We start from the raw sequence: 25,883 nt of genomic DNA on the forward strand, positions 1-25,883 counted from the left end.
CTCCTTGCCGCACCCTCCGGTGTCTTCGGAGCAACTATGGTGCAGCGTCCCGCCATGTTCTACCTGAGGGCCTCCTAGGGCATACACACCTTACGTCTTTATTGCAGTGTTGGCGCGAACCTCGGGGGCATCCCCCTCGAGTGACGTCACTGCACCCAAAGATGGGGGTTACATGTATCAGTATAGTATATAAATGTTTAATACTATTAGTACACTATCAGTATGCTAGGGCCTGGGGTAATACTGACAGGGTTGCCTTTTCATAGGTAGGGTTGTTGCTATTTGATTTCTGGGAGTCAGTGCTGGTTTGGTATGGCAGGCTGGCTACATAGGTTTTGAGAGACTTATTTTGCAGGTTTTGTGTTACATCAAAGTATCTAGTAATGGAAGAAGTGCGTGACACTGTTACTAAGGTGACAACACAATCTGAGGTTTGTTTGGGTATTTTTTTGTATGGTGAGTAGTAAGGGGGAAAATTCTTTTTATATTTATTAACAGATGTTGCATTAAAGTTACGTCCCTCCTGAAGCAGCTACCGCGAAACGCGGGTCCATGTCGGGGGACCTAAGACGCTATTATTCACAACATAACGAATGGAGTTGCCGCTCATTGTAAATGCTTATGAAGATATTATAATAAAGCTTTTGGAAGATACTTATGGACTAAGTGATATCTTTCCTGCACTCATTGTTATGAACATATCTTGGTAGAGTGCAGCCTTGCTAATTTGTTCTTTCCGATTTTAAAAGGGCCACATGCGTAAATAACGGGGGTTACGCGCATGGCTGGGCCTTGTGCGTGCCATGCGCGTTTTCAGAAGGGTCCAGCCATGCGCCAAAGTGCTGGGCCTCTCCAAAGGGAAAAGCCAGGGGGCGGGGGAGGGGAGGGCCAGGACAACACCATTAGCTGCTGTCCCGAGGAAGTGCGTGCAGGCAGCTGGCCGGCACGTGGAATCTACTGCTGCTCCAATGGAGCAGCAAGTTAAAACATTTTAAAAAATCTAATAGTTAAATAGGGGGTAGGAGTCGGGGAGGAGAGGGGAAAAGGTAGGAAGATCAGATAGGGGTATAGGGAACTGGGGAGGCCCTACGCAGGTCGTCACGCATCGCTTTGTAAAATTCTCCCCCCCTGCGAGTGCGAGTCACGGGTCGCCCGCTCATGGATTTCAAAATCCGGCATGCTTGTTGCGTGCAGCCATCAGATTTTATAACATGCGCATGCCAGCACACACGTCATACAATCGGCGCGCGTCTATGTGTGTGCGCTGGGAACCGTGCGGGAACGTGGACGCATGCGCGCAGGTCTTAAAATCCACCCCTTAACAGTTTAGACGAGGCTTGAGGGTTAGGGTTAGGGTTAGGAAACGCTGCCTTAGGATATTAGTGATGACTGGATGCATCTGGTGAAGTCAGGACTGGAGCCGTGCTAACAGGTGCCCTGGGGGGGGAGGGAGGGAAGGTCCATGCCAATGTTTACAGTCAGAATCAATGACGCAGCCTCCAATGACCACAAGCAACCAGCAGTCAGGGCGGGGAAGAGTCTCCCTCTGATGTGGCAACCAGCGGATGCACCGGAGCTTGCTTCTGCCTCTCAGGTTGGCATCCCAGGCAACCACCGCCTTTCGCCTGCCCATCCTGACAGCCCTAGATGAAGTCCCTGTTCAGAGATTTATTGCAATTACACTTCTCTGTTTTGTACAGGGGTCAAATATAAAGGGAACAGCTTCCCAGCAGTCTCTCTTTAAATTGCATTGAACAAATGTGCTGTACCATTGATATTTTGCTCTTGCTGCAGCTGAAACAATCAAGATATTAATTCACTGGATACTTGACAAGGAGCTGCGGCACCTGGAAAAGCTTCTCCTTTAGTTGAAAGAGCACAATGAGAAGCAGTGCAGTAGTAATTCTATCTAGTTGGAGGTGAGTGTGTAAGCTGACCTCAGAGTACAGGAACAGTGCACAGGCCGAGGCAGGATCAGTACAAAAGAGGAGATTGTTGCTAAGACCCCATCTAGAAAAGTGTGCCCAATACTTCTGACAAAAATATAGAAAGGATGGAGGTGGTCCATAGAAGGGCTACCAAAATGGTGCAGGGTCTGCACCAAAAGCCCTATGTATACCTTAGCGAAGAGAGGAAGATGGGGAGGGAAGGGGGGGGGGGGGGGTCTATGATAGACACATTTATATACCTCAAAAATATAAATAATGCACAACAAGCAAACTAGAGACCCCAGTAAGAAGGTGTAAGGAGGTAGAATCAGGAGTAACATTAGAAAATATTTCTTCACAAGAAAGGGTGATGGATGCATAGAACAACTTCCTGGTCGAAGCGTTAGAAACAAAAATGGGAAGAGGAATTTCAGAAAGCCCGGGGTAAGCACAGAGGTTGCCAAGAAATGAGGGAAAAGTCAGAGATCAACAGGGGTCTACAGCACTGCACCAGGAAGTAAACTGGACAAACTAGATGTGTCTTATGGTCCTTATCTGCCATCATATTTCTGTGTTTCTATGTAAAAACGTAGGATTTATACTGGAGATTTCCAATCTCCTTCACCCTTTCTTCTTCTCCCTGACTTTCTGAGCACATCGTGGACCAGAAGCTCCTCCAAGATTTAATCGCTTGGCGCAGCTTGATTATGTCAGCAGGGGGTCATCTCTGCAGTGGCAAAACTTTCTGCCTATCCATGAAGTCCAGATGTGAACCCTGCAAGCCAGGCGGCTCCACTCTGTCTCTTCTCCCCTATCGCCAGGCTACTGGCCGAGTTAACAGTGTATGTGTGGGGGAACAGTCATCTGGCGTAATCCTCCGTCTAATTACAAAGCACGGAATGGCAGCTTCTTCCCAAGAAACTCCTTAGGAATATGGCTGGATGGTAAGTTTTGTGAATATTTTCTTGGAGGACAGGCAATCGAACTTAATACCTCTACTACTACTCCTACTTCATTTAGTTCATATCTTTTTACTTGTGCACTCAAGGCGAGTTACAACAAGTATAAAACCATAAGAACAATAACGGAAAACAGCAAATGCACAACACAGCAGCAAAGAAAACCATCGCTCTTCATTCCTAGACTCCAGAATGAACCTCAAAAAAATTCATCAACAACACCACCAAAGAAGGTTTTTATAAACTACAGGTACTAAAACAGTTAAGACCTCTTCTACACTTCCACGACTACTGTTCGGTCCTTCAAGCCATACTTTTCTCAAAGATTGACTATTGTAATGCTCTGTTGCTAGGTCTCCCAGCCTCTTCTACCAAACCTCTTCAAATGCTGCAAAACGCTGCAGCCAGGATCCTCACAAACTCTCGCCGCATGGACCACATCACCCTGATTCTAAAAATACTCCACTGGCTACCCATTCGCTACAGAATTCTCTTCAAGACACTTACTATTATCCACAAAACCTTATTTCAGGAATCCTCACTCCAACTTACCATACCCCTCAAACCACACGCCTCTACAAGACCCACCAGATCTGCATACAGAGATTCCCTCCAGGTTCCCCCAAAAAAGTCCGTTCTCCACAACACCATTGAAAAACGTGCACTATCAACTGCCGGTCCGCATCACTGGAACTCTCTCCCGCCAGATCTCCGGCAGGAACACTGCCATATCACTTTCAGAAAAAAATTAAAAACTTGGCTGTTCGCCCAAGCATACCCCTGAAGAAACCGCAGGATCACCCCCACAGTTACATACCCCGCGGTTGCGTCCTCCTTCAGCAACTCAAAAAAGGAACTGTTTCTCGGCCAACCGCACTTTAATATAACTTGCCTAATATTACACACGATGTAATTTTGGTATATAATGCTTACCATGTAAGCACTTACGTTTCTGCTTATTTGCTTTGTTCTCCTGTTAGAAATTGTTTAACCTATCCTTTCCTCTAACTACCAAGTTCCACATTCCCTGTTATAATGTAATTTCCTGCTTCCATTGTTAACTGGTTTTTTCCCCCTAGTTCATTGTAAACCGGTACGATAAGACCTGGTCTTGAGCATCGGTATATTAAAAAAAGAATTTAAATTAAAAGAATTTAAATAAATAAATAAAAACAATGAGGTCAGGATTCAGTGGTAGGACGAGCAGGAAGTTAGCCGGTGAAAGTTAACTGGCTCATTTTGTTTGGCATCGGCAGCTGGACTTACTCAGCTAAAGTTACTTGGGCAAATTTACTGCTCATTGGGCTTTTGAAAATTGGGGGAAAAAACCCCCAACCTTAAAAAAAAAAAAAAAAAGGTATTAGCCAAATCCCCACTTCTCAAACAAAGTTTTGCACAGGTAATTACTTACCTGGCTAAAACTTAGCCATTCAGTGGGGCAGGATATTTGAAACACAGATCTTGTCCGGCTAAGTGTAGCAAGACAAACCCTTTTGAATATGGACGACAATAAATATAAATGGCTTTATCGTTCCAGTTTTAACTTATGCAGTATAACTTCTTACCTGCAGCCTTTCTGTGTGGTCTTCAAAGAGAATGGCCATATATTTGTAGTCTGCATACGCCCAGTAATCAGATAAATCGTAAGGACCAAATGGTCCAGAAGAGCTAGAGGTCTGTGCGCAACTCCAGGCGATGAACTGCTCAAGTGTTGCGTCCACGTAATTGCACTGGGTTTCAAACTGAGGGGCTGCAAATAAAAGGCAACATTACCTGCGCAATAAAGATACAAGAGAATTAAAAAAAATTAGGCCGGTGGCTCTGCCGTGTGCTTCATAATGCAACAGAGTCTCTCTCTACTGGGAGTAAATCTTCCATGCGGTTTGGCATCTCGGAGAAAGTTGCTTGGCTGATATCCCAGAGAAAATATTCCACCTTCTAACTTTGAGCCTTGATTCAACAAACTTGACAGGCAGCTCGTAAAAAGCACATTGTCCTTGTGGAGATGTCCCAGGGGGCCGTAGACATTTTATCACATCTACTGAAGGGAAAAGCAACAGTACACTGCTCAGTATGCTACTTGTTTTCTTTTGTTTAAATATTAATATATATATATATATATATATATATATATATTTTTTTTTTTTTTAAATCCCTTTGGGCTGGCACTTCATACAAATGTCTGCTTCTTACCGGTATGTAAGCAATAACACATGAGAGGGTAGGCAACATATCTGGCTGCTCCTGAGTATTAGGATGCAAAACGCAGTGCCTTCAGGCCCTAACAGTTTTATATATATATATATATATATATATATTGCAACTTCTCAGCCTAGAGAATATTATTGCTTGTATAAAAACTGTAAATCTTAAAGACTAGAATTTTAAAATAAAAATGCTTCACGGAAGCTGAGTTGTTCAGTGCTATTAAACCATCTACACCTAGATAAACAGCTGGATGGTCGCTGATCAGATCAGATTGCTTGACTCTAGCCATCTATGAAGACCTGATTATTTATCCAAGCTTTTGGGTAATATGATTTATGATTGATGAAGTACGGTGGGAGGATTAAGAAGAACTTTGATAATGTGGGTAATGTTAAAGTTTGAGGACAGAATTGTTGCTGTCTGGTAATGTATTTCATGAGTATTGATTACTTTTATTTACTTGTGTGTTTTTATTTTGTTTTAACTTGCATTATATAATTGCTTTGAGACCTGTTGGAAGGTGATAAATAAATTTGACAAATTTGACAGTAAGTGTATTTATAATTCTTAGTCCATGTTCTGTCTTCAACAGCAACAGATACTACCAAGGTAAAGTGTGTTTGAAACAGTGGTCCTGAATGAGGAACATTCAGTCTTTTGACAACCGGGTACTTCAGATGGGCTTCTCTCTGATTACAGGTCTGGAGTTCATGTAACAAACATGCAGTTCAATGGGACATGACGCCTGCTCATTTCTATACTGCTTCCAAATTCCAGGACTTGAAAAGGAATAAGAAAACAGGAAAGCTGAAATGTCTTAGTTCTCAAAACATGGGGCACTCCTTGTGTGTTCCCATGGGATCTCTATACCCATATTGGGCCGGACTTATGCACGTAACCTGTCCTACGCTCGCCGGGCCTATTTTAAAAAGGCCCGGTGACACGCGTAAAGCCCCGGGACGTGTGTAAGTCCCGGGGCTTTACGAAAGGGGCGGGGAGGTCCGGGGAGGGGGTGGGGCCAGAGTCCTCCAACAGAGCGGCCAATGCTGCTGTGTCGGAGGATCGTGTGCCGGCAGCCTACCGGCATGTGCAACTTGCGCCTGCCCAGAGGCAGGTGCAAAAGGCAAAATAAAAATTGGGGGGGGGGGGGGGGGGAGGTTGGTTTCCAGGCCGCTCCAATTTCGGAGCGGCCTGGGAGGGAACGGGGGAAGGCAGCGCGGCTCGGCACATGCAAAGTGCACAACTGTGCACCCCCTTGCGCGCGCCGACCCCCAATTTTATAACATGCGCGCGCATGTTATAAAATCGGGCATACATGTGCGCGCGCCGGGTAGCGCGCACAAATGTAGGCCGCGCGCGCTTCTTTTAAAATCTACCTCTATATGTGGTAGTGAGGGAATACAACACCTGTAGCTTACGTGTTAAAGAACTGCTGGCTTTTGGTGATATTATAGAGAATGAAGTGGCACATTTTAGCAGTGATTTGGATGTGTGTAGAGAAGGAGAGAGAGGAGTTGAAGATGATTACAAGGTCATAGGCTGAGGGGACTGGGAGGATTATAGTGTTATCCATAGAAAAGACAAAAGAGGAAGAAGGAAAGTGGACTGGGGGGGAGGGGGTGAAGATATGGAGTCTGCCTTGGCCATGTTGAGTTTAAGGTAGCAGTGGGATATTCAGGCAGCGATGTCAGAAAAATAGGCTGCAATTTCCTGATGACATTTCTGGTGTAGAGAGGTAAAGCTAGGAATTATCAGTATAAAGATGGTATTGAAAGCCATGAGAGGAAATCAGAGCACTAACGGGCAAATTTTAAAATGGCCACGGGCGTAAAAAAAGGGAGGGTTACACGCAGAAGTGGCGGGCCCAGAGAAAGGGGCGGGGAGGGGCAGGGCTGGAGGCGGCCGGTACAGTGGCCATTTGCCGCTGTGCTGTGGAAGTGCAAGTTGCTACTGCTCCTGAAGGGGAGCAAAAGGTAAAATAAAACATTTAGGGTTAGATAAGATAGGGATATGGGGCGGGGAGGAGAGGGGAAGAGGACAGAAGGTCAGTTAGGTGGGTTGAAAAAGTTCCGGCCCTTGGATTTTCTACCATGTGCGTGCCGGTGCGCGCATGTTAGAAAATTGGCACGTCCATGTGTGCACACCGGGAAGCATGTGCACATTTATGTGCAAACACATGCACATGTACACCCGTGCACGACTCTTAAAATCTACCTTTTTGGTTTTAGCCATAAACAGCTCACTGGAGACTTTGGCAAGGGCTGTTTGTGTGGAATGTAAAGGGTGAAAACCAGACTGGAGTAGATCAAGAATGGCTTGAGATAAAAAAAAGTCAAGACAACAGCAGTGAAAGTTCAATCAAGTTGTTACCTGCTAGCAATTGGCTTTCCTGGAGTCCTGAGAGACAATCTGTACAAGTGGGATTATCCTCCAGCCAGCAGATGGAGGCAGAGACCAAAAGCTCATTACTGAGCCCCCTTCTCCACATAAGTGTCTTCACTTTAAATTGTGAAATCTCAATCCAATTGCGTTCAAAATCTGACAGATATAGATTTTCCAATGAATGTGCCATCACAGATCCCATAGCAGTCAGTGTCTCTTATCTGTAAATAAATATGTTTTTGAAACAAAAAAATTATCTTGTAGTGCAGTACTTGCGAACTTCAAAATAAAAGATGTTGGAAACTTGTGTGGTCTTAAACGTTGTTTCAACACTTTATTAATAACATCCAGAGCCTCTCCTTGAGGTATGCTTGAATATAATGGACATATATCCAATATAATTAGAACGATACTTTGATCACCTAGCCCTAGGGAATTTAAAATGTTCAAAAAATGAGAAGTTTGTCTATCATATGTCAGCATCTGAATTACAAATGGTTTTAAGAAATTTATCCACATAGTCAATAACGGTTCTAGAATTGATTCATTCGCCAAAACTATCGATCTACCTTCAGGATTTAATATATATATTGTTGGTATACGTGGATGTCAAATATTCAAAAACTTAAAAAAATTTTTTGTCAGAAAGCCAGCCTCCATTGCTCTGCTGGTGAATTTATATATGTCAGATTTCGAACGCAATTGGATTGAGATATCACCATTTAAAGAGAAGATTAACCTCTGGGTTAGATACACAGATGATGTATTTATGTTATGGATGGGGTCAGTTGAAGTACTCAACTGTGTTCACAGATGATTAAACTCCTGCAATGACAATATCTTGTTCACCATGGAGTATAGCTATACAGCAATGACATTACTGGATGTCAAGGTACAGGTAGAGAGCAGTGAGGGGGTTTGTAACCACTCTACAAAAAAAATCTACCGATCGAAATACATATTAACATTAGAAGAGCTTTCATCCACAGCCTTTGCAGGACAATTTACCTTTTTCTCAGTTTTTGAGAATCAAGAGGATGTGCATATCCATAACAGAATGTAAAGAAAATTCTAAAGAAATGACTCAAGATTTTTTGCAACAGGGATATCTGGCAAAAGTTGATTGAAAGGCTTATAAACATACTTTTTATTATCCAAGAGAATGACTTTTGTTAGGTAAATTTGGAATTAATAATAATTATGAAGACATATTAAATTGTATACTGCGTTATAATTCTGGATCAGGAGAAATTAGAAAACTTTTTAAGAAACATCTGAGTATTTTACATCTACACAAATTATTTGATCAAAAAGACATTCGATTTGCATATATCGGGGAAAGAATTTGAAGGAATTATTATGTCCAGCATTTTATCAACTCCTTGGAAGAGAACAGTCTAACGTTCTAAGAGGTCATCATAGATATGGACGTTGTCATGTGTGTGCTGATAACTTAAATTTATCTCAGTTTACACATCCAGTTACACAAAAATGCTAGGCTTTAAAGAATTTTACTACTTGTACATCAGCAAATGTGGTTCTTTGTCAGTGTGATACAATCTATGTGGGTAAAACGAAAACGTCTTCGAACCAGGATATTTGAATACCATAGCTATCTTAAAAGGCTCCCTTGGTGGCACATTGTCAGTGAGGCTCACAGTTCTTTGTCATTGATCAAGTCCAGGCTCAACCCCGTAGAGGAAACAGGGATAAAATTTTAATCCAGCAAGTACAAAAGTGGATTTTTGAATCTGACAGTGTGGAACCTTCCAGATTGAATATCAATATTGAATGGGGATATTTGTCTGTAAATTCACACATTCCCACTTAAGGTTTGAAATGCTTGAATGAAGTATCTGATATAAGAGAAGAAGATTTTTTATTCAGATGCTAATTATTGACATCCTCAAAGACACATTTAAGAATATGGCCTGGGATAAAGTAAAACAGAAAATTTGATTGGTTTGAAATTTTTAAATGATGCAAAAAGTGACCAGCAAGAAATTATTTTAAGGAATAAACTGATGGTCATGTGTGAACTGTCATGTCAGGTTTATTTCAATTCACATATTCTGTTATACTAAAGTGTTATACTGTTTTTTTTTTATCATTTTTGCATTAGAATATGTGTTATATTTGGCATAATGCCTGTGTTGTAAAAAAAAAAATGAAAAGAGGTTTTTAAATCGGGACATTTAAATACTTTGGCTTTCTTAAAAAAGAAAGATTATTTGTTCCTCTGGTGGTGCACTGTGTATGTGAGGCTTATAGCCTAGAAAAATTACAGTTCTTTTTCCATCAATCAAGTCCTGGTTTATTCATGTTAAATTCCAATACTGAATGGGTCCAGAGTTGAAGTGCCCAAACGCAGCATTTGATATAAAAGAATGAGATTTTTGTTGACATCTTTATAAATATATTTAGGAATGCTGCTCCACAAAAAAGCAATTTAGTATTTATTTATTTATTTTAATATTCCGCTTTTTGCATTTTTTTTTTCAGCATTTCAAAGCACATTACATTCAGGTACTGTAGATATTTCCCTATCCCCAGAGGGCTTTCAATCTAAGGCCTAGATTCATCATTCCTGCGGAATGATGAGCTGCCACGGTAAAGGTGGCGGGGGGGAGCACTAGCGTGCAGCCAGCCGCATCACGGCGGTTTGGTTTCGCGTGCCGCACACTATTGTCCCCATAGCACCAGGGTAAAAGGTGGTGCTATTTCCTGCGCTACTGCTGGCAATAATGTCTAAAACATTATCACTGGCAGCGGTGCCGCCACCCCATTTCCCTCAGCCCCTCCCAGACTCCTCCCTAACTCCACTCCTTCCCCTAATTTTTATTTTACCGCCGCGATAATGGGCTATCGCACCTTGGAAAATGACCTTATAAGTTTGTATCTGAGGCAATGGAGGGTAAAGTGACTTGACCAAGGTCATAGTATAGAAGTAATGTCTGTGTGAATTTGCATCCAACAAGCAAATGCAATTTGATTGGTCTGCATTTTTGATAGACGCAATATGCAACCAGTAATGAATGATTACAAGGAAGAATCTGACTGGCTTTTGATAATTTAAAAACAAAACAAAAAACCCAATGCTACTAGCCTTTGTTTGTTGTAGTACCTGGTAGGCATTTGCCACGGAAAAGAAAATTTGGTTCTTACCTGATAATTTTCATTCCTGTAGTACCAAGGATCAGTCCAGACTCCTGGGTTCATTCATCCATGTCAGCAGGCAGAGACAGAGAAAATAAAACTAACACTGCTTTATATATCCTGATGCCCCCTGCAGTTCCTCAGTATTAATCTGTACCAAAGCTGAATACAAACAAACCATCATAACAAACCCCTTGAAATATAAACTTTGAGAACTTGACAAAAAACGTCTGATACCTGTAATGTACAACAGTAAAGCGGATGACTCTCCATCCTCCTTAACCCCTGGGCGGGACTCTGGACTGATCCTTGGTACTACAGGAACGAAAATTATCAGGTAAGAACCACATTTTCTTTTCCCTGTACGTACCGGATCAGTCCAGACTCCTGGGATGTACCTAAGCTTCCTAAACAGGGTGGGACCTGGAGAGTCCCGCACATAATACACTTTCGCCAAAGGACAGAGACTCCCGATCTGCCACATCCAGTCGATAATGTCTTGCAAAAGTTTGCAGCGACTTCCAAGTCGCCGCTCTACAAATCTCTTGTGGCGATACCAAGTGAGCCTCTACCCAAGAGGCCGACTGAGATCAGGTGGAATGAGCTCTTAAGCCCTCCGGTACTGGCTTACCTTTGAGAATGTAAGCTGATCCAATAGCTTCCTTAAGCCACCTGGCAATGGTGGTCTTGGAAGCTTGAAGCCCCTTCTCCGGACCGCTCCACAAAACGAAAAGATGGTCAGATCGTTGAAAACCATTTGTGACCTTAAGATAGCGAAGCAATGCTAGACGATCGTCCAATAGCCGAAGCTCCCGAGCATGTGGTTCCGAATCAGACAAATCTGAAAAAGCCGGCAACTCCACTGACTGATTAACATGAAACAAAGATACCACTTTCGGGAGAAAGGATGGAACTGTCTGTAAAGACCCCCCCCCCCCCCCCGTCAGATATCTTCAGAAAAGGATCACATCATGACAAAGCCTGTAACTCTGAAATTCGTCTTGCAGAGCAAATGGCTACAAAGAAAACAACCTTCAAAGTCACATCCTTCAGCGTCGCCCTATGTATGGGTTCAAAGGGAGCCTCACATAGACCTCGAAGAACCAGGCTGAGGTTCTAAGGAGGACAAATTCTCCTCACCAGCGGACGCAGATTCTTGACCCCTTGAATAAAACGGACCACATCCGGATGAGAAGACAAGCGATAGCCATCCAGGTTTTCCCACAAAGATGTCAATGCTGCCACATGAACTCTAAGAGAGTTGAAAGCAAGGCCCTTGACCAAACCGTCTGTAAGAAAGAAAACTCAATGGCACGGAAGCGCGCAAAGCCTGAATCCCCTTCGCCACACACCAGGACTCAAAAACCTTCCAGACTTGGATGTATGCTACCAAAATGGACTTCCGCTTAGATTGAAGGAGGGTAGTAATCACTGGTTCCGGATATTTATTTTATTTATTTATTTATTTTTAGATTTTTATATACCGGTGTTCCTGTATTAAAATACAGATCACATCGGTTTACATTGAAACATAAAAATTACGCCAAGAGGCGGTACATATAACAAGGTTATAGAACTTGGAAAACATGGAAAACAGGTTCGAAAAATAACATTGAGAAAATTGTATAGTCTCTTTGAGAAACCAAATCATAAAATAAGGCGTAATTGTCTAAGATAAATGTGATCTGCAGAAGGGATTGCGATGGTGAGAAAATCTTGATAGCTGGAGGTAAAAAATAATCAAAGTTCTGGAAAAGCTTGGCTAAAGAGCCAGGATATCCTTTCGACCTTAAACGCCTCCTCTCAAAAGCCATGCTGCTAGACAAAAGTGATCTGCCTGATCCGAAAATACAGGACCCTGATGTAGTAGACTGGGGAGATGACTGAGTCATAAGGGACCCTCGACCACTAGATTTAACAGATCTGCAAACCAAGGATGGCATGGCCACTCCGGAGCCACTAGCACCACCTCCCCTGGGTGCCTCTCTATTCAGCGCAGGATCTTGCCCACTACAGGCTAAGGAGGGAACACATAGAGCAGAGCTCCGCGTGGCCAGGAATGACCACAGCATCTACGCCCTCAGCGCCATAGTCTCTGCGTCTGATGAAAAATCGAGGAGCCTTTGCATTGTGACATGTCGCCATCAGTTCGACCCGCGTACAGCCCCACTTCTCGCGAATGAGGTGCATCGCCGCATCCGACAACTCCCATTCTCCCAGATCCAGGAGCGTGCGACTGAGATAATCGGCTTGTACATTCTTGACTCCGGCAATATGAGACGCCTAGATTTGGACCAAATGCTGTTCTGCCCACCGGATTAAGTCCTGAATTTCTAGCGACAGTCCATGGCTCTTGGTGCCTCCTTGTCTGTTTATGTAGGCTACAGTTGTCGCATTGTTGGAGAGAACTCACACCGACCGTCCTTGGAGTAAAGGATGAAAGGCAAGCAAAGCCCTGGCCTCCAACCGATTGATAGACCAAGACACCTCTACATTCGACCAGCACCTTTGGGGCGCTTGACTGACAAACTGTTCCCCAACCAGAGAGACTTGCATCCGTGGTCAGGATCACCCAATCTGGAATTTCCAAGGAAACCCCTCGCAGGAGGTTGGGAGTGTGTAGCCACCATGACAGACTGTCCTTGGTCTCCGAAGGAAGACAAATGGGCTGATGATACTTCGCCGACACCGGACTCCACTGGGCCAGAAGCGCTCTCTGAAGGGGACGCATATGAGCAAAAGCCCACAGCACCAGCTCCAAGGTGGAAGTCATGGAACTGAGGACCTGTAACACATCCCAAGCTCTGGGGACTCTCAACTGCGCCAATCGCCGAATCTGCGATTGTAGCTTGCGGATCCTCTTGTTCGTCAGAAAGACTCTGCCTTTGTTGATGTCGAAGAACGCTCCCAGATACTGCAGAGTCTGTGACGGTACCAGGTGGCTCTTTGCCAAATTCACCACCCAGCCTAATGATCGCAAGGTCCGAAGTACCGTCTGTACCACTGTATGGCAACTGGCTTCCGACTTCACCCGAATGAGCCAATCGTCCAGATAGAGATGAAAGAGGACCCCCTGATCTTGGTAAAGACCCAAGGCGCCGTGGTCAATCCGAACGGGAGCGCCTGAAACTGGAAGTGCTGCCCCAACACCATAAACCTCAGGTAGTGTTGATGGTCCAGAGAAATAGGGATGTGAAGATATGCTTCCGTCAGATCTAGGGACGCCAGGAACTCCTGAGTGTGCACCGCTGCTATAACCGAGCGTAACGTTTCCATCCGAAAAAGTGAAACCCTCAACGCCACATTCACTCGTTTCAAATCGAGAATGGGGCGAAAATTTCCCTCCTTCTTTGGGACTACAAAGTAAATCAAATACTGCCCCATTCGAAGTTCCTCCGGAGGCACCGGCACCTCGGCCCCCAAGCGCTGTAACCTGCGCAAAGTCTCCCGTACCTCCCTCTGCTTCTGCAGCGAGCCGCAGGGGGAGATTAGGAACAGGTTGCGGATGGGCCGAGCAAATTTTAAGGTGTAACCATCTCTTATCACACCGAGTACCCACTGATCCTGTGTGATCTTGGCCCACTCCCCATAAAACCAGGCTAACCGACTTCCTACAAAAGGAATGGTGGTGGGCCGGCCTCCTTTCACTGAGCAGATTTGGATCCGGAGGCAACGGCATTGCTGGAGGTCCTGAAGGGTCTACAGCCCCCTCGAATGGGCTGCCCCAAGGATTGACCTCTGGGCGAGAAAGACTTCTGTGCCGCCGCCCCCGCGGGGCATGGTGGACAAAACCTGCGAGTGTCCCAAAAATGCAGCCGAGTGGGAAAACTGCGTCTACCCCGAAGCCTGTCTTCTGGCAAGCGAAGCACCTTAGTGTCTCCCTACTGCTTCACAATCTGATCCAAGTCCTCCCCAAACAGGAGACGACCCTTAAAAGGTAAAGATGCCAATTGAGACTTAGAAGAAACATCCACAGACCAGTTACGAAGCCATAAGAAGCATCGTGCTGACACCGCAGCCCCCATAATATGGGAGGAAGTCCGGACAACATCAAACAACGCATCTGCTACAAACATGATCGTCGATTCCAACTGGTCTGACTGAGCTGCTTGCACATCAGTAAGTGTCTGCTCCTCCTGGGATTGCTGCACCCAGCGTAAGCATTCCCTCTGCATGAGGTTGGAACAAATAGCTGCGCAACGACTCAGAGCCGAGACCTCAAAAATCCGTTTGAGCTGAATCTCTAGCTTGCGATCCTGAACGTCCTTAAGAGCCCCCGCCCCCGAAACCAGGGCGAGGGAAAACAACTCTAGGGTTTGTTCCGGTAAAGCATAAAGCTTAGCCATAGCCCTACCGACTCTCAAACCCGCGTATGGAGTATTCCATTCCTGCTCCACCAACGTCTTAGCGGATTCATGGTATGGGAACCTGGCGGAGGGACGCCTCGTGCCCTGTAAGACTGGATCTGCACCGTCCTTACAAGTGTTGTCAGGCGGCGACTGGAGCCCCAGCTCATCCAGGACCTGAGGAAGGAGGGGCGCTAGTTTGTCTCTGCGGAAAAACCTGAGGATCTTGGGGTCATCCCCCTCTGCTGCAGGCCCCGAATCCAAGTCACCACCTGGGTCATCATCCACCACATCCGGGTCCGCTACCCAAATACCAGCCAGTGTTATCCCTGGCCCGGTGGGATCCCCCTGTGGTGCCTGCGCGGGCACAGTACCTCCCTGCGAGGCCCCCTGCATACCCTGACCTGAAACCGAGCCAAGCAGCGATCCACCCTAGGACAAGCCAGGCTCTGGGAGCAAAAGAGGGGGAATGCTGACCCCCTCCGCCAGGCACCCCCCCCACCCCCCGCCTCAACCAAACAGGGTAGGGGCTCCTCATGAGCAACCCTGACCCCCTGGGAGGAAGGCTCAACCTAGAATCAAAGAATCCAAAAAAAAAAAAAAAAACACTGGACCAAACTGCAGGGTTCAAGCATCAGACCTCCACTGCTGGAGACAGAGAAATACTGAGGAGCTGCGGGGGGGGCATCAGGATATATAAAGCAGTGTTAGTTTTACTTTGCCTCCGCCTGCTGGCACGGATGAATGAACCCAGGAGTCTGGACTGATCCGGTACGTACAGGGAACATTTATTTTACGAGTGATACACCATCAAGTTTGGTGAGTTTATATTTAATAAAGCAATTACATGTTGATTTTTTTTTAATTTTTTGTAAAAATGGATTATATTTGAGAAACAGAAAATCAAGGATCACAATGACATTTCAACATTGTTATATTTACATTAAGTTGTTTGGAAGTTAACTCCCTGATGCAGCCGTTTCAGGCAAAACAGTAGCCAGGTCGAAATGTTTGGAGTGGCTTAGAATGTTTAATAGAAAAGCGTTTCAATCTTAAGTCATCTTACAAGCTATGTACTTTTTTTGAGCTATTTTTGATGCAAGCTTTGAACTGATATGTTTCTAGGTTCATTTAGGCAGTACTTTTTAGAAATTTCAAGCTGACTCAAAAGCTCAGTTTTCTTTGAGCTAATTTTTGATGCAAGCCTTGAATTGATGTAAAAACCTTGCAGATCTAATTATGAAGTATTTTTTGAAAGAAAAAAATCTTTTGATAAAATGATTTTTTAGAGTCATAATTGAATAAGATTTCTTCACGTATAAATGCCTGAGTTCACGGTAAGAAAGTGCACCTTCACCCAGCTGCAAACTTGGCCATTAGGATTGCTGTTCATCTATTCTGAACCTCCTAATTGGCCTTGCTGCTGTGACCAACCAAGGGGTTTTTTTCAGCTCTACAGCCACAAAAAATAATCCTATCTTCTTCTGTAAGGAAAACTATGACTGCATTTTGCTACGATATGTGGAGGCATATATTGCTGGGATCTGAACCCAGGACCTCCAAAAATGTGCACAATGATAGAAGGAATTACAGTGCAACAAACCGGCTTAGAGCCTTGGTTTTCCTGCTTACTAGTCATTTATCTTAACCACTTAGTCATATACTCTCCTGATTACCTGAGGCTGGCTTGCGGGTTAACTGACTGTGCCTGTCAAAGCAAGGCACAGCTCTCTCCCAAAGGAGAACAGGGGAGCTCATCCAGTCCTGACTATGGTACCTCAAAATCAGTTCTACTATACTCCCAATAACAGCAAGGCATGTTCCTACTGTGCTCTTGTGTTGCCCGCCTGCTATTTTACAACGGTGGTTGAGGGCTGGAGCTTTGCTACCATGTAGGACATCCAAGTTGGATTCACAAGCCCTGATTCTGCTACTCAGGCCAGCAGAGACTTATGACCTACCTGCGGTGTTTTCCTCTCTCTCTCTTCGGCTCCTGTCTGAACAGGGAAACCAGAGCCTTATTTGACCTGTTGCCCTGCTCCACCAGGGAAATCAGTACCTTGTCAGGCCTCCTCGGCAACTGCTGCCGAACCCACCAAGGTGAAAGCCACTGGGAATTCTCCTCCAGTGCTTGCTCTTTGGTAATGAAACTCAAACTCTTTAGCTTAGGTTCTCCCAGGAGAGGAGTGCGGGTGTCTCAGTATAGCCCTCCTTTTTCAATGAATGGCTACCTCTAAGGACCTCAGGAAACCAGAGACCACAAAACACCTGGTTATCCTGAGGAAGGGAAAATCAGCCCTTAGGAGGACTCTCATCCCAGAGTATTCTAGGGAAAGCGACCTCAGGGAAGGCCGTTGCCCTGGAGCCACTCCTCTCTGTTCCATGTAGCTGCAGCTCCAGCACCATCTGATGCATATCTGCTGAGGCAGAGACCATACTGAGGAACTGAGGCAGCAGTGGACCCTTATATGGAGAAGGGGCTCAATGATAAGCTTTTGGTCTCTGCCTCCACCTGCTGGATGGACGATAATACCACTTGTACAGACTGGTCTGGCAGGACAATCAGGAACAACTTGATCAAGTCGAGTGGAAGGAAAAGGGAGGAGGGAGATGGGACCACGGCCCAGGGTGCCAACCAATATAACGATGAACCCCCACCAGCCTCCCCCCACACGCTGCCACTACACTGACAATCTTTCACCACGTGCAGAGGGAGAAACCAAACAGTTGTATCCAGCCTGGGACAAAAACGTTGGGAGGCACCGAATTAAAAGGTGGATGCTGAATTATTAGGCTGCCCTAATCGCCAACATGACTCAGTCCGTTTCTGGATGAGATGATAGTTGAACGGACAGATAGGGTTCCGGTGAGGGTTTTTTGAGGAGTGGTGTGATCACAACATGTTTGAGGGCAGCAGGAACAGTAACAGTAGAAGTGATAGACTGTGGAGTGAGAGATGGGGGATGACTGCTGAGGAGGCAGAGCTGCAGAACTGGGTGGGAGTGTGGTCAGATGAACAAGTAGTGAGTTCTAGTGGAGGAGAGAAGATGGGCAGTTTCCTTCACTGTGACTGTAGAAAAGGAGGACAGAGTGGCAGAGGTCAGGGGAAGGGCAGAGGAAAGAAATAGAGGAGAAGGAGGGAGAGGTGACTTGGTTCAGAAGCACCTATAGTACCTGAATGTAATTTATGAAGGGGTTAATAAACATGTAGATAACGGTGAACTGGTAGATGTGGTGTATTTGGATTTTCAGAAGGCATTTGATAAAGTTCCTCATGAGAGGCTTCTAGGAAAAGTAAATCGTCATGGGGTAGGTGGCGATGTCCTTTCGTGGATTACAAACTGGTTAAAAGACAGGAAACAGAGAGTAGGATTAAATGGGCAATTTTCTCAGTGGAAAACGGTATACAATGGAGTACCTCAGGGAACTGTACTAGGATCCATACTTTTCAATATATTTATAAATGATCTGGAAAGGAATACGACGAGTGAGATAATCAAATTTGTGGATGATACAAAATTATTCAGAGTAGTTAAATCACAAGCAGATTGTGATAAATTGCAGGAAGACCTTGTGAGACTGGAAGATTGGGCGTTCAAATGGCAGATGAAATTTAATGTGGATAAGTGCAAGGTGATGCATATAGGGAAAAATAACCCTTGCTGTAGTTACACAATGTTAGGTTCCATATTAGGAGCTACCACCTAGGAAAGAGATCTAGGGGTCATAGTGGATAATACTTTAAAATCGTCGGCTCAGTGTGCTGCGGCAGTCAAAAAAGCAAACAGAATGTGAGGAATTATTAGGAAGGGAATGGTGAATAAAACGGAAAATGTCATAATGCTCTGTATCGCTCCATGGTGAGACCGCACCTTGAATATTGTGTACAGTTCTGGTCACCACATCTCAAAAAAGATATAGTTGCAATGGAGAAGTACAGAGAAGGGCGACCTAATGATAAGGAGGATGGAACAGCTCCCCTATGAGGAAAAATTAAAGAGGTTAGGGCTATTCAACTTGGAGAAGAGACAGCTGAGAGGGGAAATGATAGAGGTCTTTAAAATCATGAGAGAAAGAATGGGTAGATGTGAATCGGTTATTTACTCTTTCGGATAATAGAAGGACTAGGGGGCACGCTATGAAGTTAACAAGTATCACATTTAAAACTAATTGGAGAAAATTCTTTTTCACTCAACGCACAATTAAACTCTGGAATTTGTTGCCAAGGGATGTGGTTAGTGCAGTTAGTATAGCTGGGTTTAAAAAGGTTTGGATAACTTCTTGGAGGAGAAGTTCATTACCTGCTATTAATTAAGTTGACTTAGAAAATAGCCACTGCTATTACTAGCAACGGTAACATGGAATAGACTCAGTTTTTGGGTAATTGCCAGGTACTTGTGGCCTGGATTGGCCACTGTCGGAAACAGGATGCTGGGCTTGATGGACCCTCGATCTGACCCAGTATGGCAATTTCTTATGTTCTTCTGTGACTGGACAAGGTTGTAGGGGGAAGGGCGGTTTAATGTGAAAGTTATCAGATGATGGTCTAAGATAGGAAGAACAGAGGTAGAGAAGTCTGATAGACAGCAGTTGGAGAAAAGGACTAGGTCAACGCAGAAGACATGCTTGTGAGTAGGAGACGTAAAGCAGAATTGGAGATCAAATGAGGAGGTTAAGGAAAGGAGCTTTAGGCAAGAGAGTCAGAGGGTCCATCAACATAGAGGTTAAAGTTGCCAAGAATAAGAAAAAGGGAAGATGGATCAAGGAAGAAGGAAAGCCAGGAATCAAAGTCTTTAAGAAAGGAGAAATGGGATTTATCAAAGGGTTGATAGGTGGATGGAGTCAAAGGAAGAAAAAGAGTGGGATTGGGATAGAAGAAGAGGTTGAAACCTACACGAAGGGGAGAGCAGCAGTTCAACACTTCTACCATGACCTAGTATTTGAAGTGTATGGGAGAAAAGATAACCTTCATGATAGAGAGCAGGAACTGGGGAAGAGTCCTCAGGGAAAGTCAGGTCTCAGTTAAGGAAAGGAGATGAAGAGTATGAGAGATAGAAGTCATGAATACAGGCAAGCTGCTTGGAAACAGAGAGGGCACTCCACAGGGAGCACGAGAAAGGAAGAGAAGAGGGAGGGAGAAGGGGAATAATGATAAGATCGGAGGGGTACTGGTATAGCCATTTACATTTCAGCACAGAGGCCCTGGGATGCACGTTAGCGTCCCAATGCCACCGAGAAAAGTAGCTAACATTTCAGAAACTAACACGGCTTGCATTATTTTATTTGCATGAAATTAGGTATGAATAAGCAGCTTTGCATGCATTTGGAAAATTTAATCATGCAAAGCAGCTCATTTAAACACATGCATTTTTTTAAAAAGGAAAATATTACCACAATAGGTGTATATTGTATGATAAATGCTGTTTTTCAGGTGTTAAGTGCTCTGACACAGTGGAGGATGGAATGACTTGCCCAAGATCACAAAGAGCAACACTGGGATGTGAACCCTGGCTTCCCTGGTTTGCAATCTGCTGCTATAACCACAAGGCTACTCCTCTTCTCCTTTTGTTTGACTTTTTACCTTATTTTGCTCTTTTTTTAGTTTTTAATGGGGTTTTTATTTTGCTTTTCGGAAATTTAGGAAAGAAATGCCAAATTTTATATGATAAGGTGACCTGTTGTCTGGGATTTTTCCAGCCCCAACGTCTGGTACTGTATCTTGAAATACCTGTAGCAGAACGTCTGCACTTAGTAGATGAGGGCTAGAACAAAATTAAGTATGAACACAGATACTGCAAAGATCTGCTCCAGAAGAAAAGTAGCATGGTTCCTTCAGTTCAAAGTCAGGTAGCAACGGAAAGACTGCACTGTAGGTGCCTACGCTGTCTTGCTGTGGTTTATTTACTACCACTGCAGACCCAGCCACTTCTAATAGGGCATTCACAAAAGGAAAAGAAAAAATGACTTATTGGTATTAATACATCAACACTGGTAGGATTGCTCATGGAAACGAAGTGCATGAAAGACAACACTAGAGCTGCAATGTCACCAGGTGAAGCTCAGAAATAACATACTTTTATTAACTGTATCCTTTCATTCGATGTTGCTCCTGTAGAGCACTATCTCATTAGTCCATTGCCGCACTAATGTTGTCAATTTCTTTCTTCCAGTCTCAAAAATGATGTTGCACAATCTTCTGCATAACCTTACAAATGACATCCATGCTATTTTATATTTTTCCTGTGCAGCAGACTGGGTAACTGCTATCCTTCTTCTCGCTGCAGAGTCTGTGAAGGTCAAGGAATTGGACTTGGCAGTACACAGCAGAGGAATCCGGTGCTGCCTACCTCGTGTACGGCACCACAAGAGTTCCCAGGGAACTGCTTTTCTACCAACACAGCATTTCTGCAATGCTTACAGAAGCCTTTTCTAAACTAAAACTACTTCTGCCTTCTCCAAGGTTTGCAATCTGGTGTGCCATGGTTATCTGCTTCAGACCTCTCGGTGAAAGGCTGCAGAGGAAATATCTGAGCAGATGGGTGTCAATACAAAAAACAAAGTAAGATCACAATTAGTGCGATAAAAACATTTTGATCAAAATTATGGCTTGCCTCAAAAACAGACTCACTAATTATCCTCTTTATCAAAACAGCAACACTTTAAACATCTCCAGAATCATTGCTGGAAAAGGAATATAGGGGAGGTGCTCCAGCTAGCTGCTGGGGGCACTGGAGGGTTTTACTTTTGAGAAAACTCTACTAGTTCAGAACCTTAGATGCTTTTTGCCACTGTGATGTGCACACGGGGTAGAAGAGTAAGGGTGCAATGAGAATTGGGGAAAATATCAGCAAAGGCCATACCTTTGTGACAGCTCTTCTTACCGATCCTGAACCGTATTGATTTCCCATTCAGTATACCAGAAAGACTGTTAACAGTCCACTGCCGTGCTGGCCAATCAAAAACCATGTCACAGAAGACCGCAGGCTGCTTCAGGGACATCACAATCTCTTTGGCTTCTTGAGGAGTAAATGGTTTGGCATTTTTACCTAGAGAGAAACAGGCAGCTGTACTTAGACAAACATTCTGGCATCAGAAATGGAGATTCGGAAAATGTATGCTTGCAATGTTTCTCCCAGAGGTGCAACGCAAATGCATTGTAGTCAAAAGCTTTTTCTTGGTGGTGTTCTTATTAGTCAAGCTTTGAACACTTGCTTGTTTAAGAACAAAGAAAAATGCACTTCCTCCTTAATCCCCCACATTATCTGAGTCAGTTTCACCCACAGCATTTCTTCGTGTACTGTTCTGGTACTTGATTTGCAGCTTCCAAAAATAAAACATAAACTGAGAGCGAAAGTGCCTCTATACAATTTAAATCTGATTTCAGGCTGTTTACGTAAATCTTTTCTTCTCCCAAATTTTTATGACAGATCAGATTTATTTTCTAAATTGTAGGTTTGGCCCCTGCAGTTTCTTTCTGCTCTTTTTGGCTTCCGGCTCAATCAGACCGAGGGCTGGGATCTGTTACCATGACCATTCCTTCACAAATATCTCGCTTATTTCCCCCTACTTTTATCACCTTCCCTGGCCCAATCATTGCAGTGTCAATTTTTTGACCAGGGGCCATAAACTGTGCCCCCCCCCCCTTTGGATCCTCCTACACATGCACAGTAAATGTAGCCAGCAGGGGTCACCATTGAGCAATGCCAGAGACTCCTCTCCTAAGGGGCTGTAAACACTGCTTCTGCAACATTCTCAGCCCTGAATGGCCTGGCAAGCAAAATAAACCTGGGTCTTCTGCACAGCATTACTGCTGAGGCACTGAACCGGCCCGTAGAGTAGCAATCTGAAATAAGAGGATTTTTTTTTCCCCTACACTGGTTGTAAACTTGCTTAAATTTTGAGGGATTTAGAACCATCTCATAGTATAGAAGTTGTTCCTTAATATTTGATACAATAATGACAATCTCGGCCATTTGAGGGAACACATCTATTGCCACACTATTCTCATCAAAACCATTTTTAATCAAATGATTATTAGGGATGTGCAGAAGAAAAAAAAATGTGTTTTAGTTTTCATTCATTTTTTGGGAGGTTTATCTCCCCATAAATTTCGATTCATGGATTGTTCGATTTGTTTTCATTCATGAGAAAAAAAAAATGAATCATACAATTAAAAAAAAAAAAAAAAAGACCCAAAATGGCCAAAAAACGAAAGGCCTCCCATCCACCCAAAAAAATGAAGTGCATGAAAGACAAGAGAGAGATTGGTCAGGACGTGACTGGTGTATGTGTGTGTGAGAGTGGCAGACAGATTGGTCAGGCAGGTGACCGGTGTGTGTGAGAGAGAGAGAGAGAGAGATTGGTCAGGCAGGTGACTGGTGTGTGTGTGTGTGTGAGAGATTGGTCAGGCAGATGACTGGTGTGTGTGTGTGTGTGTGTGTGTGAGAGAGAGATTGGTCAGGCAGATGACTGGTGTGTGTGAGAGAGATTGGTCAGGCAGGTGACTGCTGTGTGTGTGTGTGTGTCTGTGAAAGATTGGTCAAGCAGGTAACTGGTGTGTGTGTGTCTGTGTCTGTGAAAGATTGGTCAGGCAGGTGACGTGTGTGTGAGTGTGTGTGTGTGAGAGAGAGAGAGAGAGAAAAAGAGAGATTGGTCAGGCAGCTGACTGGTGTGTTTGTGTGTGTGGGTGTGAGATAGACAAGCCATGGGACCTAAGGAAGAAGAGCCTGAGTCAGAACTTCAGCAGCCCTTGCTGCTTCTGGTATGTGCTATTGGCCTACAAGGGAAAGGAGTAGGAGAGTTACTGGAGAAGGTAAGTAAAGGTGGCTTTTTAAGGTTATCTTTCTTGATTGACTGCCATTTTAATTATTAGGTATTATGTGATGTATCTGCTGTTAGAAATATTTTATTAGTGTTTGGAGAATTTTTAATAATTTTGAAAATTTTTAATGATTGGATGTTCCACTTATCAGTTGTTTGAAACATTTATTATATTCTAGTTTTAGAATTGTTTTATATTTCTCGGGGAATGTATAAATAGAAACGTGGAGACAAAAACTGAACTGGAAACAACAAGTAGCCAAACTCTTTATGCAGTAAAACAATGCAAAAACATTAGTTTTATGGTTACTTTATTCTGTATTTGGTGAGGGTCTGTCTGTGTTCTGCGTGTGTGACCCAGCTAAGGGTGTTCTGCGAGCTTGTAGTTTCTGTGTAGGGATCTATAGCAGCTTGGCTTGTTCTGTTTACCTAATAGGTGTTTAGGGCCTGGTGTAATTTTTGCAGTGCTGTCTTTTCATAGGTAGGCTTGTTACTATTTGAGTTCCATAATGCAGGTGTAACATTAGTTTGTGTACATTCTTGCAGATCATGGAAGTCTGTTAGGTGCTATATTTCTGTTTTGCACAGAATGCAGAGTGGCTTTTTTGGGTTTCCATTCCAGTTTCTGTTTCCATATTTGTAATTTGTGATCTTTCTGTACTTGGTGAAGATTGATTCTATGTGTGTGACCGATGTGAAGTATTTTATTAGCATGTAGGCATTTGTATCAATATTATTTGTTGTGTTTTCTCAATAGAACATGCATTGGTGGTAAATTACTGTTTTTTCATAAGGAGGGCTATTGCCCCTGGTAGGAGAGAGTGTATATGTTGCTGGTATTGAGATGTCACCAGAAATATCTTTTTTTGTATGGTAAACTGAATGAGGAATGTCCTAGTTCGGCTCTGCACCCATTGTTGGGGGTCGAGGGGGGTTCCAGTGGAAGGCAGAATGTTTGTTTACATTTAGCCCCATGACGGTCACGTGTTCAGTGTGTCACGCATGTGAGAACCATCTGTCAGGTGTGTCCCGGCATAAAAAAGGTTGAGAACCACTGCTGTAGACAAATGAAGAAACTACTCTGGAATTTCCTTGGCAAGTTTCTACCCCTCAGAGCAGTTCCCATCTGACCCACCACTCCCCATACCTAGCTCCAAGTGCTCCTGCATTGTCAGCTCCCATCTTCACGATCGGGCCGCCAACATCATCAAACATGCATGGAGGTCAACAGTGAACTCGGGCTAAGCTTCAGATGTGGTGGAGGATGAAAATTAGGGAAGATTTGGCCAGGTTGCTCTAGTGCTTCCCTGGCCTGAAGAAATGACTGGAGGCTCCTCCATCGTTCTGTGATGAGTCCCAAAGAAGGATTGTAGCATCTTCTGAGTCACAAGAGTAGAGGCTTCAGAAGGAAAAGATTCTAGCCTTCTCCCTTCGTTCTCGCACCATTAAAAAGCACAGGGAAAGGATTCAGAGAGCCCAGAACCTACTCAGGTAGCCATGGTGCCACCTTGCGCTACCCTTCCTAGCTGTTTCATTTTATGTTGAGAGGGAGAGCGGCCCACCAAGTTAGGCAGTTAGCAGTGAAAATGAGTGTTGCTGCCTAGCTTTCTCCCTAACCCCACCTCCAAGTCCATCCAGAACTTGAGCAGCTAAATTTAGCTGCTCAGCCAGGTCAATTTTCAAAGACTTTGCTCCAGCAGGCTAAGTCCTCATTTAACTGGTTAGGTCCGTTTGCAAATTGACCTTAAAGGTAATCCAACACCAATTTTTTGTAGTTTCTCATTAAATTAATAGCTGTTGCAAAACATTAGCAGATATCTATGTAGACAGATCAGAAATGGCAGTATTGATCTAGTGATTCTCACTTACTGTTATGAACGATCCTGCCCGCGGGTTCCCCCATGAGTAGGCTCACTCACCCCATGCTGTCTTCAGCCGACGCGGCAGGACGCCATCGTCGGCCTTCCCACGGGGCCCAGAGGCCGCCCTGGAGTGTTGGCTACCCTGCGGCCCGAGCCGCGGCCTTCTTCTTCGGGGCTGGGACTGCCCCCAACGCTGCCTCCCATTTTCGCGGCGCTAAGGCC

General features: G+C 44.2%; 1 protein-coding gene across 2 annotated transcripts in view; it reads right to left on the reverse strand.

Moving 5' to 3' along the window:
- Positions 1–25,883, reverse strand: part of HSPBAP1 (HSPB1 associated protein 1) — a 150,552-nt gene that overhangs the window by 81,005 nt on the left and 43,664 nt on the right. The window contains exons 1-2 of one of the 2 annotated variants that reach the window (XM_029605216.1): positions 7,466–7,694; positions 4,453–4,637 (exon numbers count right to left, since the gene is read on the reverse strand). In XM_029605216.1, the coding sequence (XP_029461076.1) occupies positions 4,453–4,637; positions 7,466–7,679 (399 nt within the window). In that variant the 5' untranslated portion in view covers positions 7,680–7,694. Of the gene's footprint in view, positions 1–4,452; positions 4,638–7,465; positions 7,695–21,839; positions 22,026–25,883 lie in introns of those variants that run through there. The other variant, XM_029605215.1, reaches the window with a different exon arrangement.

This window comes from Rhinatrema bivittatum, chromosome 6 (assembly GCF_901001135.1).
Source record: "Rhinatrema bivittatum chromosome 6, aRhiBiv1.1, whole genome shotgun sequence".
Taxonomy (NCBI): Eukaryota; Metazoa; Chordata; class Amphibia; order Gymnophiona; family Rhinatrematidae; genus Rhinatrema; species Rhinatrema bivittatum.